This window comes from Mobula birostris, chromosome 6 (genome assembly GCF_030028105.1).
Source record: "Mobula birostris isolate sMobBir1 chromosome 6, sMobBir1.hap1, whole genome shotgun sequence".
NCBI classification, from domain to species: Eukaryota; Metazoa; Chordata; class Chondrichthyes; order Myliobatiformes; family Myliobatidae; genus Mobula; species Mobula birostris.
In genome coordinates this window covers 197,874,187-197,891,984 of record NC_092375.1, presented here as the reverse complement: position 1 = coordinate 197,891,984, position 17,798 = coordinate 197,874,187, and the positions used below count along the sequence as shown (strand labels likewise).

Genomic DNA, 17,798 nt, shown 5'->3' with positions numbered 1-17,798 from the left:
TCTTTGTGACATTCACTCTATGGTCATCTTCCCTGGTGAGAAAACCAAAACTGTGTACAATACTCCAAGTATGGTCTCACCAAGACCCTATAACATCCCATTAAGACTTTCCTTACTTCCTACATGTAAGCAGATGTTAGCATGAGTAAATAAAAGCTTGAATGCCTTCACTCTGTTTACCAAGTGATGAAGGGTAACAAGCTGATGGACGAAGGGAGAGTAAGAATAATGACAGAGGCTTGGAGGTGATTGGTGGATCCTGGTGAAGGTGGTGTGATAGGCAGATGGAGGAAGGGAGAGTGGAAATAGTGACACAGGCTTGGAGGTGATGGGTGGAGGCAACAAAGGGCTATAAATGATGGAACCTGATAGGACAGGAAGATGCAACATGGAACCAAATAAGGGAGGAGGGGAGGACCGATGGGAACAGTAGGAGAAGGGTATATGGTGGGTGGGTGATGGGCAAATGGATGGGGGAGGAAGGGGAAGAAACTTGAGATGGGCACCAGGGTCTTCTCTCATCTTTCCTCTCTCATTGGGCAGAGGATACAAAAGCCTGAAAGCACGTACTACCAGGTCAAGGCAGCTTCAATCCCACTGTTATCAGATTGTTGAATGGGCTCCTTGTACAATAAGATGGAATCTAGGTCTCACAATCTACCTCGTTATAACCTTGCACTTTATCGTTTATCTGCACACCACTCTTTTGGGAGCTTTTACACTTTATTCTGCATTGTTATTGTTATACCTTGATCTACTTCAATAATACCTCAATGACCTGATCTGTATGAACAGATAAGCTTTTCACTTTATCTTGGTCCACGTGACAATAATAAATCAATAGCGATACTCATTTCTCTCCACCGATGCTGGATGACCCACTGGTTCCTCCAGCAGATTGTTTCATGCTCCAAACTCCAGCAAAAACTCCTAAAGTGCTTTGGAGCCATTGGATTGTGGTCACCTTTCTAATGTGAAATATTTACCCCAGGATCCCACAACCAATCATCTTCATTTCAGTGGTAATGACCCAATGATGATCGGTCATGAATCGTGTTCCTAATAATGCAATCAGTCTTTTACCCTGGGTTGTTTAATGTGACAGGGTGAAGATTTAATAGGAGCCTGATACCTTCTCACCCAGAGGAAGATCCGCACGATAGAGCAAGCTGCTGAGGGAAATGCGAGAAGCAGGTAAAAGAATGACATCTGAAAAACACTTGGATGGGATGTGGATATGGGTGAAATGTGGGCAAAAAGGATTAACAGACGGGCATCTTGACTGGCATGGATGTGTTGGGCTGCAGCTATACAACTCTATGCTATATGACTAATTAGCACAGGCTTAAATGGGCTTTTTGGTTGGCATGAAATAGTTGGGTTGAGGGGAGTAATGGATTAGAAGTATTATATATGAATGCACAAAGTAACCATATAACCACATAACAATTACAGCAAAGAAACAGGCCATCTCGGCCCTTCTAGTCCGTGCCGAACTCTTACTCTCACCTAGGCCCACCGACCTGCACTCAGCCCATAACCCTCCATTCTTTTTCTGTCTATATAGCTATCCAATTTAACTTTAAATGACAACATCGAACCTGCCTCAACCACTTCTGCTGGAAGCTCATTCCCCACAGCTACCACTCTCTGAGTAAAGAAGTTCCCCCTCATGTTACCCCTAAACTTTTGCCCTTTAACTCTCAACTCATGTCCTCTTGTTTGTATCTCCCCCACTCTCAGTGGAAAAAGCCTATCCACGTCAACTCTATCTATCCCCCTCATAATTTTAAATACCTCTATCAAGTCCCCCTTTAGCCTTCTACGCTCCAAAGACCCAACTTGTTCAACCTTTTTCTGTAACTTAGGAGATGAAACCCAGGTAACATTCTAGTAAATCTGCTCTGTACTCTCTCAATTTTGTTGACATCTTTCCTATAATTCAGTGACCAGAACTGTACACAATACTCCAAATTTGGCCTCACCAATGCCTTGTACAATTTCAACATTACATCCCAACTCCAATACTCAATGCTCAGATTTATAAAGGCCAGCATACCAAAAGCTTTCTTCACCACCCTATCCACATAAGACTACACCTTCAGGGAACTGTGCACCATTATTCCTAGATAGGAAGTATAAGAAGTAAAGTGGATGAGCTTGAGGCTCAGTTGGAAATCGGCAAGTATGATGTTGTAGGAATAACAGAGACATGGCTGCAAGTGGACCAGGGCTGGGAAATGAATATTCAGGGTATACGTCCTATGGAAAGGACAGACAGGTGGGCAGAGGGGGTGGAGTGGCTCTGTTGGTGAGGAATGAAATTCAGTCCCTTGCGAGGGGTGACATAGAATCAGGAGATGTAGAGTCAGTATGGATAGAACTGAGAAATTGTAAGAGCAAAAAGACCCTGATGGGAGTTATCTACAGGCCCCCAAACAGTAGCCTGGATATAGGGTGTAAGTTGAATCAAGAGTTAAAATTGGCATGTCGCAAAGGTAATGCTATGGTTGTTATGGGGGATTTTAACATGCAGGTAGACTGGGAAAATCAGGTTGGTACTGGACCCCAAGAAAGGGAATTTGTGGAGTGCCTCTGAGATGGATTCTTAGAGCAGCTTGAGCCTACAGGGAGAAGGCAATTCTGGATTTAGTGTTGTGTAATGAACCAAATTTGATAATGGAAAGGAGCCATTAAGAGGTAGTGACAATAATATGATGAGTTTTAATCTACAATTTGAGAGGAGAAGGGAAAATCGGAAGTGTCAGTATTACAGTTGAACAAAGGGGACTATGGACCCATGAGGGAGGAGCTGGCCAAAGTTGACTGGAAAGATACCCTAGCAGGGATGACAGTGGAACAACAATGGCAGGTATTTCTGGGAATAATACAGAAGGTGCAGGATCAGTTCATTCCAAAGAGGAAGAAAGATTCTAAGGGGAGTAAGGGGCGACTGTGACTGACAAGGGAAGACAAGGACAGCGTAAAAATATAAGGGAAGAAGTATAACATAGCAAAGATGAGCGGGAAGCCAGAGGAATGGGAAACTTTTAAAGAGCAACAGAAGATAACTAAAAAGACAATACTGGGAGAAAAGATGAGGTATGAAGATAAGCTAGCCAAAAATATAAAGGAGGATAGTAAAAGCTTCTTTAGATATGTGAAGAGGAAAATATTAATTAAGACCAAAGTTGGGCCCTTGAAGACAGAAACGGGTGAATTTATTATGGGGAACAAAGCGATAGCAGATGAGTTGAACAGGTACTTTGGATCTGTCTTCAGGAGGGAAGACACAAACAATCTCCTAGATGTAATAGTGGTCAGAGGACCTAGGGTAACGGAGGAACTGAAGGAAATTCACATTAGGCAGAAAATGGTGTTGGGTAAACTGATGGGACTGAAGGCTGATAAATCCCCAGGGCCTGATGGTCTGTATCCCAGGGTACCTAAGGAGATGACTCTAGAAATTGTGGACGCATTGGTAATCATTTTCCAATGTTCTATAGATTCAGGATCAGTTCCTGTGGATTGGAGGGTAGCTAATGTTATCCCACTTTTTAAGAAAGGAGTGAGAGAGAAAATAGGGAATTATAGACCAGTTAGCATGACATCAGTAGTGGGGAAGATGCTGGAGTCGATTATAGAAGATGAAATAGCGGCACATTTGGATAGCAGTAGCAGGATAGGTCCAAGTCAGCATGGATTTACGAAGGGGAAATCATGCTTGACTCAAGGCTCAGTGCTGGGACCACAGCTGTTTACAATATACATTAATAATTTAGATGAAGGGATTAAAAGTAACATTAGCAAATTTGTAGATGACACAAAGCTGGGTGGCAGTGTGAAATGTGAGGAGGATGTTATGAGAATGCAGGGTGACTTGGACAGGTTGGGTGAGTGGGCAGATGCAGTTTAATGTGGATAAATGTGAGGTTATCGACTTTTGTGGCAAAAACAGGAAGGCAGATTACTATCTGAATGGTGTCAAGTTAGGAAAAGGGGAAGTACAATGAGATCTAGGTGTCCTTGTTCATCAGTCACTGAAAGTAAGCATGCAGGTAGCTAATGGTATGTTGGCCTTCATAACAAGGGGAGTTGAGTATAGGAGCAAAGAGGTCCTTCTGCAGTTGTACAGGGCCCTGGTGAGACCACACCTAGAGTATTGTGTGCAGTTTTGGTCCCCAAATTTAAGGAAGGACATTCTTGCTATTGAGGGAGTGCAGCGCAGGTTCACGAGGTTAATTCCCGGGATGGTGGGACTATCATATATTGAAAGATTGGAGCGACTGAGCTTGTATACACTGGAATTTAGAAGGCTGAGAGGGGATCTGATTGAAACATATAAGATTATTAAGGGATTGGAAACACCAGAGGCAGGAAACCTGTTCCTGATGTTGGGGGAGTCCAGAACCGGAGGCCACAGTTTAAGAATAAGGGATTGGCCATTTAGAACAGAGTTGAGGAAAAACTTTTTCACCCAGAGAGTTGTGGATCTGTGGAATGCTCTGCCTCAGAAGGCAGTGGAGGCCAGTTCTCTGGATGCTTTCAAGAAAGAGTTAGATAGAGCTCTTAAAGATAGTGGAGTCAAGGGATATGGGGAGAAGGCAGGAACGGGGTACTGATTGTGGATGATCAGCCATGATCACAGTGAATGGTGGTGCTGGCTTGAAGGGTCGAATGGCCTACTCCTGAACCTACTGTCTTTTGCCTGTTTCTAATGGCCCATGACTCTATCTTTTGAACAAAGGCTTTGGATCTTTCACTCCCTTTGCAGGGTCTTGGTGAAGCATGTTTTTAATAATCAAAATAAACTGTATTCATAGTAAAGCAATATTTACAAGAATAAATCTTTCCATGCCTTTTCATTCAAAGTCAATACTTCCCAGATTGTCCTATTACATTCCTACTCACCAACTGCATTGTTGTCACGCATGCGGCCCTCTGCGATAGTATACTAAAACAATAATTGAGGGGCATCTTCCCCCACCCCCCCAACTCAGCCCCCTCCTCTCCAGCAAGAGAAGAACCGTACACCATGGCTCTCCCCAACGAGCCCTTGCATCGGCTGCACCGAGTTTCAGTGCATCCCTCAGTGTGTACTCCTGCAGCCCGGAATGTGCTAGTTGGAAGATTTCCTTCATGAACAACTCAATGTGCAGACAGACCAAAAAGTTTTGGGCAGACCAAATGACAGCTGTCAGGGTGAGTTGATGATTTGCCAGTAGTACTTACATTTGTCTTTGTGTGTGTCCCTGGGAACAGCCTGTAGATCAAAGAGTCCACTGTCGCACAGCTGCTTGGGATGAACCGTATCTTTCTCTAGACCCTCTTTGCAAACCCATAGTCTACAAAGATGTGAGCACTATCCCTTCCCCACTGCAGTCATCTGGCAGGCAACACGTTGTGGGAGTGATACTCCAGGCATGCAGTGATTACCTCACTGGGAGAACCCCTCTCACCATCAGTCAAGCAAAGTCTCGCTGCTTGTTGTTGAGGCCTTGTGATGAGGTATTCTGCCAAGTGGTCTGGGTTGATTGGTATAGCACGCAATTTGCAACATTGCATCTAGCAGAGTCTTGTTGCTGTGTGTATCAGCCTGGATTTTATGTGAGTGGACTCAATGCCACAACATTTCACTCTATGTGACCAGAGTGCTCCCAGTACAGGCCAAGGTGTGACCAGTGAATGCCCAGTACAAGCCAAGGTGTAGAAACATAGAAACATAGAAAATAGGTGCAGGAGTAGGCCATTCGGCCCTTCGAGCCTGCACCACCATTCAGTATGATCATGGCTGATCATCCAACTCAGAATCCTGTACCTGCCTTCTCTCCATACCCCCTGATCCCTTTAGCCACAAAGGCCATATCTAACTCCCTCTTAAATATAGCCAATGAACTGGCCTCAACTGTTTCCTGTGGCAGAACTCAGTGACCGCTGAGTTCCCAGTACAAGCCAAGGTGTGACTAGGAAGGAAATGGAAACTGAATGGAAACAGGATTTCAGCCTCCCTGCTCAGATTTAAGATTAAAATCCAAGCCAGGTACCACCTGAGCTGAGTAAGGAGGTCTGATCACACGTTCCATACCCATCCTGAGCTGACCTGCTGATAAATAGAGTATAGAACAGTACAGGCCTTTTGGTCCATGATGTGGTCCTGACCTTTTAATCTATTCCAAGATCAATCAAGCCCTTCCTTCCCTCATAACCATTCATCTCCTATCGCCCTTGTGCCTATACGATTGCTTTTATATTTATGTCTGCTGTATTTTTTATTGTGTTCTTTATGCTTGTTACGTTTTTGAAGCGATATCAGATCTGAAATTACAATAATTTCTTTCTCCTTTACATCTGTGTACTGAAGAATGACAATAAGCAAATTTGAAACGTCTAAGAGTCTCTACAAGTCCCTAGTGTGTCTACCTCTACCACCATTCCTAGCAGCACATTCCATGTACCCACGACTCTCTTGGTACAAAAGAACCTAACTCTGGTATCTCCCCTTTACCTTCTCCAATCACCTTCAGATGATGCCCTCTGATTTTAAACGTTACCGCTCTGGCAGAAAAGGTGCTGACTGTCCGTTCTACAAATCCTCATCATCTTATACACCTTTCTCAAGTCATCACTCATCTTCCTTCACTCTAAAGAGAAAAGCACTAGTTGACTCAGCCTATTTTCAGAAGACATTGCTCTTTGCAGCATCCTGCTAAATCTCCTTTGCACTTTCAAAAAGTTCAACATTCTTCCTGTAACGAGGAGACCAGCTGAACATGCAGTCAGGTCCTATCGTATACAGTTTTGAAGCTCCCCACTGTCTCTGAGGTCCACTAATGATGAGGCAACATTACCTGAAAAGGTGCCACCGTGGCTGGGAAACCATTTTGTTCCTGGAGAATGATGCTAACATTTTTATCAGCCAGGTTTAGGAACTGAACATAGCTTTCATTAACATGAGGCTCAGGGACCACAGTGCTCTGAAAAGAAAAAGGATACCAATCTGATTAAAGACATTAGTGAATGCAGAAACACCCTCTTCTCTGCAATCTGCATGGAGTCCATGAAGTTGATGCTATTTTACCTTACTTCTATAGACTGTGTGTGTGTTGCTTGGGTAAATACAGATGCAAAAAATGCAGTTAAGATCTCCCCCATCTCTTTTGACTCCACACATGATTACCATTCTGATTTTCCAGGACCAATTTTGTCCCTTGCAATCCTTTTGCTCTTAACGTATCAGTCGAATGGTCGGGGGTATGGAAGGCTATGGTCCCAGTGCAGGTTAATGGGAGTAGGCAGTTTAAATGGTTTGGTATGTACTAGATGGGCCGAAGGACCTATTTCTGTGCTGTACTTCTCTATGACTATATGACTCTAAAATGAGGGAAACACCCAGCAGGTTAGGTCTTCTTTGCATTACTACCATTAGGGAGGAGGTACAGAATCTGCCCTCTTCTCATATTTTTAAAAAAATACTACAAGTTATAAGAAAAAAATAAATAATACATAAAGAGAACAAAATAGTGAGGTAGTGTTCATGGAATCAATGTCCATTCATAAATCTGAGGGCAGAAGGGAAAAAACTCATTGAGCCATAGCAAGGTACAACACAGAAACAGGCCTTCTGCCAAACTGCCTTCTCCCATCAATCTGCACCAGGACCACAGCCCTCCATATCCCTAAAGCTGTTCCTAAAACACTGAGTGTGTGTCTTCATGCTCTTGCACTTCCTCACTAATGGTAGTAATGTGAAGAGGACAGATGCCGTATCTCCTGCACCTCCTTCCTCTGTCCTCGGATTTACGAATCAATTTTGATTCCATGAACACTACCTCATTATTTTGTTCTCTTTCTGCATTACTTATTTTTCTTTTTATAACTTATAGACTTTTTAATATCTATACTGTATATTGCATTGCACTGCTGCAGCAAAACACCAAATTTCAAACATCTGAAAGGACCACTTAGCAGAAGATGGGATTCACCATTAAGGTCAGCAATAATAAACCTGATTCTGATTCGGACTCTTGCTTGACCCCACAATCTATCTCTTATTGATCTTGCGCTTATTGTTATGGTTTTACATTGTTCTACTGCAATGCACTGTATAATGGTCTGATCTATATCAACAGTATACAAGACAAACTTTTCACTGTATCTTGGTACATAAATCAAACTAGAAACCAAACGTGACTACTTGTCCTAGCTGGTGAAGTGGGGGCCTGCTGGGTGGAGGGATTGGAGGGCAGGAGTCTCTTGTTCACACCAACCTGCACCCGCAGCTCCACAATAGCCGCAGCGACAAAGGAGAGGGCAGCCAGCATCATTCCAATTGTCATTCGCCGCAGGGGCCTGTGCAGGAAGGAGTGGAAGGAAAATGGTCAGTGGGGAGGAACGTAAGGCTGGCAACTAGGGCAGGAGGATGTCACTAGGATGGAGAACAACTCAGGCCTTGTGGTGCAGCAAGCAGAACCACTGCCTTGCTGCACCAGATATCCAGGTTCTATCCTGAACTCGGTGACGTCCTGTGTGGAGGCTGCACGCTCTGCCTGTGACAGGGTAAGTTCCCCTCCCGGTGCTCTGATTTTGTCCCACATCCCTGAGATGAGGGTTGGTTTTCCTCCTACATCCCGGAGACATGTGGGTTGGCTCCCTCCCACATGCTGAAGATGTGAGGGTTGGTCTCCTCACACATCCCAGAGACTGAGGGCTGGTAGGTTAATGGGTCACTGCTTCATAGATCAGTGGTAAAATCCAGGCAGTGAGAGGAAACTGGATTACTTTCTGGGTAGAACATGAAAACTCCCCATCTGGATCATGCCGTAGAAGTCATTGTGTCTGAGTTCATAATGGCTTGGTATGGCAAGGGCTCTGCACGTGAGCACAAGAAGCTGCAGACGGTTGTGGTCACAGTTCAGGCACATCACAGAGTGACAAGCTTCGGCATAGGGTGTTCAGGGTTAGGGTTAGGTACTAAGTGAAAGGGCAGGACCTCCAGGGTTGTGATCTCAGGATTGCTATGTGTTCCATGTGCTAGTTAGGCCAGAACTAGGAAGATTATACAGTTTAATTAGTGGCTAAGGAGTTGGTGTAGGAGTGAGGCCATATGATTTTTGGATCATTGGTCTCTCTCCCATGGAAGGTGGGACCCGTACAGAAGGGCGGTTTGCACCCGAACTGGAGGGAAGGTTTATTAATGCTGTGCGGTGGGAACTAGAGTGCAGAACAGTTGGTGCAGAAATTGTAGAGGCAGATGTGGTTAGACCTTGGAAAAAGTTAGGAATCAAAAGATTGAGCACGGTGTGACCAGTGTCTTGAGTTGCCTATTATTTCAATGCAAGAAGTATCGTAGGAAAGGTGGATAATAATGCTGAAGACGAGATAGCTGGTTCACAAACAGAGGCAATGCAATGTGTAGTGAGGAGAGGCTGTTAATAGAGCAAAATTGCAGACAACAGGATGAGTTGCAATGTAAAAGGCAGACAAAATTGAAAAGGGTGAATACAGGACTGAAGATGTTGTATTCAAATGCATGTAGTATATAGAATAAGGTAGATGAAATTGCAGCACAGTTGCAGATTGGCAGATATGATATTGTAGGCATCACTCAATCATGGCTGAAAGAAGATTAGAGCTGGAAGATTAATGTCTGAGGATACACAGTGTATCGAAAGGACAGGCAGGAAAGCAGAGAGAGAGACATTGCTCTGTTGGTAAAAAATGAAATCAGATCATTAGAAAGAGGTGACATAGGGTTGGAATATGTTGAATCATTGTGGATAGAGCTAGGGAACTGCAAGGGTTAAAAGATCCTGATGGGAGTTGTAAACAGACACCCAACCAAGAGTAGGAATGTGGCCTACAAATTACAACCAGAGATATAAAATGCATTGCAAAAGCCAATGTTACAATCATCATGGGAGACTTCAATATGCAGATAGATTGGGAAAATCATGCTGGTGCTGGGTACCAGGAGGGGGAGTTTCTAGAGTACTGACAAGATGGTTTTTTAGAGCAGCTCGTGGTTGAGCCCACTAGGAGATCAGCTATTCTGGACTGGGTATTGCACAATGAACCAGTACCCTTTGAGGTCAAGTGATCATAAAATGATCCAAGTCACCCTGAAATTTGAGGAGAAACTAGTCAGGTGTATCAGTATTACAGTAGAGTAAAGGGAATTACAGAGACATAAGAGAGGATTGGACCAGAATTGATTGGAAAAGAACACTGGCAGGGATGATGGTAGAGCAACAATTGCTGGAATTTCTGGAAGCAATTTGGAAAGCATAGGATATATATCCCGAAGAGGAAGAAGTATTCTAAAGGAAAAATGACACAACCGTGGCTAACAAGAGAAGTCAAAAACAACAAAAGGGTATGTAATAGAGCAAAAATTAGTGGGAAGTTAGAGAACTGAGAAGCTTTTAAAAACCAAGAGAAGGCAACTAAAAAGTCATCAAGAAGGTGAAGATGGAATATGAAAGTAAGCTAGCCAATAATATTAAAGAGGATATCAAAAGTTTCTTCAGATACAAAGAATGTAAAAGAGAGGTGAAAGTAGATATCAGACCTTTGGAAAAGGATGCTCGAGATAGTAATTGGGGACAACAAAATGACGGACAGACTGAATAAGTATTTTCTGACAGTCTTCACTGTAGAAGACACTAGCAGTACGGTGGAAATTCCAGGTGTCAGGGGTCATGAAGTGCATAAAGTTACCATTACTAAAGAGAAGGTTCTTGGGAAACTGAAAGGTCTGAAGGTAGATAAGTCACCTGGATGAGATGGTGTTCACCCAGGGTTCTTAAAAAGGTGACTGAAGAGATCATGAAGGCATTAGTAATGATCTTTCAAGAATCACTACATTCTGGAAATGTTCTGGAAGACTGGAAAACTGCAAATGTTACTCCACTCTTCAAGAAGAGAGAGGGGCAGAAGACAGGAAACTATAGGCTATTTAGTTTGACCTCAGTGGTTGGGAAGATGATGGACTCAATTGTTAAGGATGTGGTGTCAGGGTACATGGGGAGGCACATGATAAAATGGGCCATAGTCAGCATGGTTTCCTCAAGGGAAAATCTTGCTTGACAAATCTGCTGTAGTTCTTTGAAGAAATAACAAGCAGGACAGACAAAGGAGAATTGGATGATGCTGTGTACCTGGTTTTTCAGAAGGCCTTTGGCAATGTGCCACACATGAGGCTCTTTAACAAGCTACGAGCCCATGGTATTACAGAAAAGATTCTAGCATGGATAAAACAATGGTTGATTGGCAGGAGACAAACAGTGAGAATAAAGAAAACCTTTTCTGGTTTGCTACTGTGGTGAGTAGTGGTGTTCCACAGGAGTCTCTGTTGGGACTGATTCTCTTTACATTATTTATCAATGATATGGATAAAGGCATTGATGGCTTTGTTGCAAAATTTGAGGATGATGTGAAGATAGTTAGAGAGATGGTAGTTTTGAGGAAGTAGAGAGGTTACAGAAGTACTCAGACAGATTAGGAGAATGAGCAAAGAAACAGCAGATAGAATACAGTGTCAAGGAGTATAATGGCATGCACTTTGGTAAAAGAAATGAAAGTGTTGACTATTTTCTAAATGGAGGGAAAATACAAAAATTTGAGGTGCAAAGGGACTTGGGAGCCCTTGTGCAGGATCCCCAAAAAGGTTAATTTGCAGGTTGAATTTGTGGTGAGGAAGACAAATGCAATGTTAGCATTCATTTCAAGAGGACTAGCAAGGATGTAATGTTGAAGCTTTAGAAAGCACTGGTGAGGCCTCATTTGGGGTATTGTGAGTAGTTTTGGGCCCAAGAAAAGATGTGCAGAAACTGCAGAACATTCAACGGAGGCTCAGAAAAATGATTCCAGGATTGAATGGCTTGTCATATGAAAAACATGCAATGGCTGTGTCTGGATTCACTAGAATTCAGAATAATGAGAGGCGATCTCATTGAAACCTATCCAATGGTGAAAGACTTTAATATAATGGACGTGGAGAAGATGTTTCCCATGATGGGAGAGTCTAAGACTGGAGGACACAGTCTCAGAATAGAGGGGTGATTTTTTAGAACGGAGATGAGGAGGAATTTCTTTAGCCAGAACGTGCTGAACCTGTGAAATTCTTTGTGACAGGCAGCTGTGGATGAGAAGTCTTTATGTATCTTAATGGCAGAGGTTGAAAGACCCATCACTGGTCAGAGCATGAAGGGATACAAGGAGAAGGCAGGAGATTGGAGCTGAGATGAAAATTGGATCAGCCATGATGAAATGGTGGAGCAATACTGACGGGCCTAATGGCCTAATACTGTTCATATATCTTATGGTCATACAGTCTTATGGCATTTGACAAGATCCTACATGGGAGGCTGGTAAAGAAGGTTCAATTGCTCAGCATTCAAGATGAGGTAATAAAGTGCAGAAGACATTTGCTTTGTGGCTGCTTTTCCGTTTGCAGGTCTGTGACTCAAGCAGTGCCACAGGGATGACAGCAGAGACAATTGTCATTAATAGAAACATAGAAAACCTACAGCACAATACAGGCCCTTCGGCCCACAATGCTGTGCCCAACATGTACTTACTTTAGAAATTATCTAGGGTTACCCATAGCCCTCTATTTTTCTAAGCTCCATGTACCTATCCAGGAGTCTCTTAAAAAAACCCTGTCGTATCCACCTCCACCACTGTCACCAGCAGCCCATTCCACGCACTCACCACTCTGAGTAAAAAACTTACCCCTGACATCTCCTCTGTACCTGCTTCCAAGCACCTTAAACCTGTGCCCTCTCATGTTAGCCATTTCAGCCCTGGGAAAAAGCCTCTGTCTATCCACATGATCAATGCTTCTCATCATCTTATACACCTCTATCAGGTCACCTCTACGTCATTCCCAGGAGAAAAGGCCAAGTACACTCAACCTATTCTCATAAGGCACACTCCCCTATCCAGGCAACATCCTTGTAAATCTCCGCTGCACCCTTTTGATAGTTTCAAATACATCCTGTAGTGAGGTGACCAGAACTGAGCACACGACTCCAACTAAGGTCTTATATAGCTTTAACATTACCTCTCAGCTCTTAAACTCAATCCCACGATTGATGAAGGCCAATGCACCGCCTGCCTTCTTAACCACAGAGTCAACCTGCGTAACAGCTTTGAGTGTCCTATGGACTCGGACCCCAAGATGCCTTTGATCCTCCACACTGCTGAGAGTCTTACCATTAATACTATATTCTGTCATCATATTTGACCTACCAAAATGAACGATCTCACACTTAACTGAGTTGAACTCCGTCTGCCACTTCTCAGCCCAGTTTTGCATCCTATCAATGCCCTGCTGTAACCTCTGACAGCCCTTCACACTATCCACAACACTCCCAACCTTTGTGTCATCAGAAAATTTACAAACCCATCCCTCCACTTCCTCATCCAGGTCATTTATAAAAATCACAAAGAAAAGGGGTCCCAGAACAGACCACTGAGGCACACCACTGGTCACCAACCTCCATGCAGAATACGTCCCATGTACAACCACTCTTTGCCTTCTGTGTGCAAGCCAGTTTTGGATCCACAAAGAAACGTTCCCTTGGATCCCATGCCTCCTTACTTTCTCAATAAGCCTTGCATGGGGTACCTTATCAAATACCTTGCTGAATTCCATATACACTACATCTACTGCTCTACCTTCATCAAGGTGTTTAGTCACATCCTCAAAAAATTCAATCAGGTTTGTAAGGCATGACCTACCTTTGACAAAGCCATGCTGACTATTCTTAATCATATTATGCCTCTCCAAATGTTCATAAATTCTGCCTCTCAGGATCTTTTCCAACAACTTACCAACCACTGAAGTAAGACTCACTAGTCTATAATTTCCTGGGCTATCTCTACTCCCTTTCTTGAATAAGGGAACAACATCTGCAACCCGCCAATCCTTCGGAACCTCCCCTGTCCCCATTGATGATGCAAAGATCATTGCCAGAGACTCAGCAATCTCCTCCCTCACCTCCCACAGTAGCCTGGGGTACATCTCATCTGGTCCCGGAGACTTATCCAACTTGATGCTTTCCAAAAGCTCCAGCACATCCTCTTTCTTAATGTCTTAGTTAATGGATGATAATGTGGTTAATTGAATCGGCAAATTTGCAAGTGACACCAAGATTGGGAAAGTACTGAACGGCAAGCAAGACTATCCGACTTTCAGCGAGATCTGGACCAGCTGAAATAATGGGCTGAAAACTGGCAGGTGGAACTTAACGCAAACAACTGTAAGGTGTTCAAACATGAGAAAATCTGCAGATGCTGGAAGTCAAAAAGCAACACACACACAATGTTTGAGGTACTCAGTAGGCCAGGCAGCATCTATGGAAACACTTCAGGCTGAGAATCTTCATCAGGACTGGAACAAAAAGATGAGAAGTCAGAGCAATAAGGTGTGGGGAGGAGAGGAAGAAGTACAAGGTGGTATTAATATTGATTTCTCAAACTTCTGGTAATTGCACCACCCTCACCATTTTCCCATTTCCGTTTCCCTCTGTCACCTTATATCCTTACCTGCCCATCACCTCCCTCATCCTTTTCTTCCATGGTCTTCTATCTTCTCCTATCAGATTCCCCCTTTTCCAGTCTTTTATCTCTTTCACCAACCAACTTCGCAGCTCTTTACTTCATTGCTCCCACCCTGCCTGTTTCACCTATCACCTACTACCTCATAGTTTTTCCTCCCCTCCTTCCACCCGCTTGCTCAGACTTCTCATCTTTTTTTTAGTCCTGATGAAAGTTTTTGGCCTGAAATGTTAACTGTTTACTCTTTTCCATTGATGCTGCCTAGCTTGCTGAATTCCTCCCTAGCTTGCTGAATTCCTCCAGCATTTTGTGTGACGTGCAAGGTGTTGCACTTCCTTCAATCCACCAGGGCAGGTCTTACACAGCGAATAGTAAGGCACTAAGGAATGCTGTAGAACAAAAGGATCTGAGAATACAGGTCTATATTTCATTGAAAGTGGTGTTACAGGTAGATTTTTTTGTAAAGAAAGCTTTTGGCACATTGGCCTTCATAAGTCAAACTATTGAGTATGGAGATGGGATGCTATGTTGCTGGGATTGTAAAAGAAGTTATGAGGCCTAATTTGGAGTATTGTGTGCAGTTTTAGTCACCTATCTACAGGAAAGAGGTAAATAAGGTTGAAAGAGTACAGAGAAAAATTACAAGGACCTGACTTATATAGAAAGATTGAATGGGTTAGGACTATATTCCTTGGAACATAAAAGACTCAGAATAGATTTAGGCCATAAGACCTTAAGTTATAAGAGTATTATTTGGCCCATCAATCTGCTCCAAGTTTTCTCTCAGCTGCAGTCTCCTGCCTTCTCCCAGTATCGCTTCAAATCCTGACCAGTCACGAATCTATCAACCTCTGCCTTGAAAATACATAAAGACTTGGCCTCATTGGCTGTAGCAATGAATTCCACAGATTCACCACTCACTGGCTAAAGAAATTCCTCCTCATCCCCATTCTAAAAGGATGCCCCCTATTTTAAGGCTGTGTCCTCTGGTCTTAGACTCTCTCACCAGAGGAAACATCCTCTCCACACCCACTCTTTTCACCATCTGATAGGTTTCAATGAGGTCACCCCTCATTCTTCTGAATTCCAGTGAATATTCGCAGAGCTATCAAATACTCTTCATATGACAATTCACTATGGAAAAGGATCTTGGCAACTGTAGGGATGACTTACAGCAGATTGAAAAGCTTGAGAATATAGACATTAAGAAAGAGGATGTGCTGTAGCTTTTGGAAAGCATCAAGTTCAATAAGTCAGTGGGACCGGACGAGATGTACCTCAGGCTACTGTGGGAGGCGAGGGTGCGAGATAGGTTCTGGAGAATTGGAGGGTTGTGGATGTTGTTCCCTTATTCAAGAAAGGGAGTAGAGATAGCCCAGGAAATTATAGAGTCTTACTTCAGTGGTTGGTAAGTTGATAGAGAAGATCCTGAGAGGCAGGATTTATGAACATTTGGAGAGGCATAATATGATTAGGAATAGTCAGCCGGGCTTTGTGAAAGGCAGGTCACGCCTTACAAGCCTGATTGAATTTTTTGAGGATGTGACTAAACTCATTGATGACAGTAGGTGTAATGTATATGGATTTTAGCAAGGCATTTGATAAGGTACCCCATGCAAGGCTTATTGAGAAAGTAAGGAGGCATGGGATCCAAGGGGACATTGTTTTGTGGATCCAGAACTCACTTGCCCACAGAAGGCAAAGAGTGGTTGTAGACGGATCATATTCTGCATGGAGGTCGGTCACCAGTGGTGTGCCTCAGGGATCTATTCTGGGACCTCTACTCTTCATGATTTTTATAAATGACTTGGATGAAGAAGTGGAGGGATGGGTTAGTAAATTTACTGATGACACAAAGGTTGGAGGTGTTGTGGATAGTGTGGAGGGCTGTCAAATGTTACAGCGGGACATTGATAGGATGCAAAAAATGGGCTGAGCAGTGGCAGATGGAGTTCAACCCAAATAGGTGAGAGGTGGTTCATTTTGGTAGGTCAAATATGATGACAGAACATAGTATTAATGGTAAGACTCTCAGCAGTGTGGAGGATCAGAGGGATCTTGGGGTCTGAGTCCATAGGACACTCAAAGCTGCTGCGCAGGTTGACTCTGTGCTTAAGAAAGCATACGGTGCATTGGCCTTCATCAACCATGGGATTGAGTTTAGGAACTAAGAGTTAATGTTGCAGCTATGTAGGACCCAGGCCAGATCCTGCTTGGACTACTGTGCTCAGTTATGGTCGCCTCACTACAGGAAGGATGTGGAAACCATAGAAAGGGTGCAGAGGAGAGTTACAAGGACGTTGCCTGGATTGGGAAGCATGCCTTATGAGAATTGGTTGAGTGAACTCAGCCTTTTTTCCTTGGAGCGATGGGGGATGAGAGGTGACCTAATAGAGGTGTATAAGATGATGAGAGGCATTGATCATGTGGATAGACAGTGGCTTTTTCCCAGGGCACGAGAGGGCACAATTTTAAGGTGCTTGGAAGTAGGAGATATCAGAGGCAAGTTTTGTATGCAGAGTGGTGAGTGCGTGGAATGGGCTGCCAGCAACAGTGGTGGAGGCAGATAAGAAAGGGTCTTTTAAGAGACTCCTGGATAAGTACATGGAGCTTAGAAAAATAGAGGGCTATGGGTAACCCTGGATGATTTCTAAAGTAAGGACTTGTTCAGCACAGCTTTGTGGGCCGAAGGGCCTGTATTGTGCTATATGTTTTCTATGTTTCTATTGATATATAACATGAAAAGATACTGTCCAACACAGACCCCTGTGGAACACCACTACGCAACTGACAGCCAACCAGAAAAAGCTCTCTTTATTCCCACCCTTTGCCTCCTGCCAATTAATCTGTCCTGTTGGCGCGTGGCCGAGTGGTTAAGGCATCAGTCCAGTGATCTGAAGGTCGCTAGTTCGAGCCTCAGCTGAGGCAGCATGTGTGTCCTTGAGCAAAGCACTTAACCACACATTGCTCTGTGACGACACCGGTGCCAAGCTGTATCGGCCCTAGGGGCGTGGAGAGGGGAGACTTGCAGCATGGGCAACTGCCAGTCTTCCATACAATCTTGCCCAGGCCTGTGCCCTGGAAACCTTCCAAGGTGCAAATCCATGGTCTCACAAGACTAATGGATGCCTATATCTGTCCTGTAATACCATGGGCTCTTACCTTGTTCTACCTTGTCAAAAGCCTTCTGAAAATCCAAGTACACAGCATCCAGTTCTCCTTTCTCTATCCTGTTT

At 43.7% G+C, this 17,798-nt stretch overlaps 1 protein-coding gene across 1 annotated transcript in view; it reads right to left on the bottom strand.

Moving 5' to 3' along the window:
• Positions 1-17,798, bottom strand: part of slc15a2 (solute carrier family 15 member 2) — a 237,643-nt gene that overhangs the window by 68,166 nt on the left and 151,679 nt on the right. Inside the window, exons 12-13 of the mRNA XM_072259699.1 lie at positions 8,268-8,349; positions 6,849-6,974 (exon numbers count right to left, since the gene is read on the bottom strand). Coding sequence (XP_072115800.1) covers positions 6,849-6,974; positions 8,268-8,349 — 208 coding nt within the window. The remainder of the gene's footprint in view (positions 1-6,848; positions 6,975-8,267; positions 8,350-17,798) is intronic.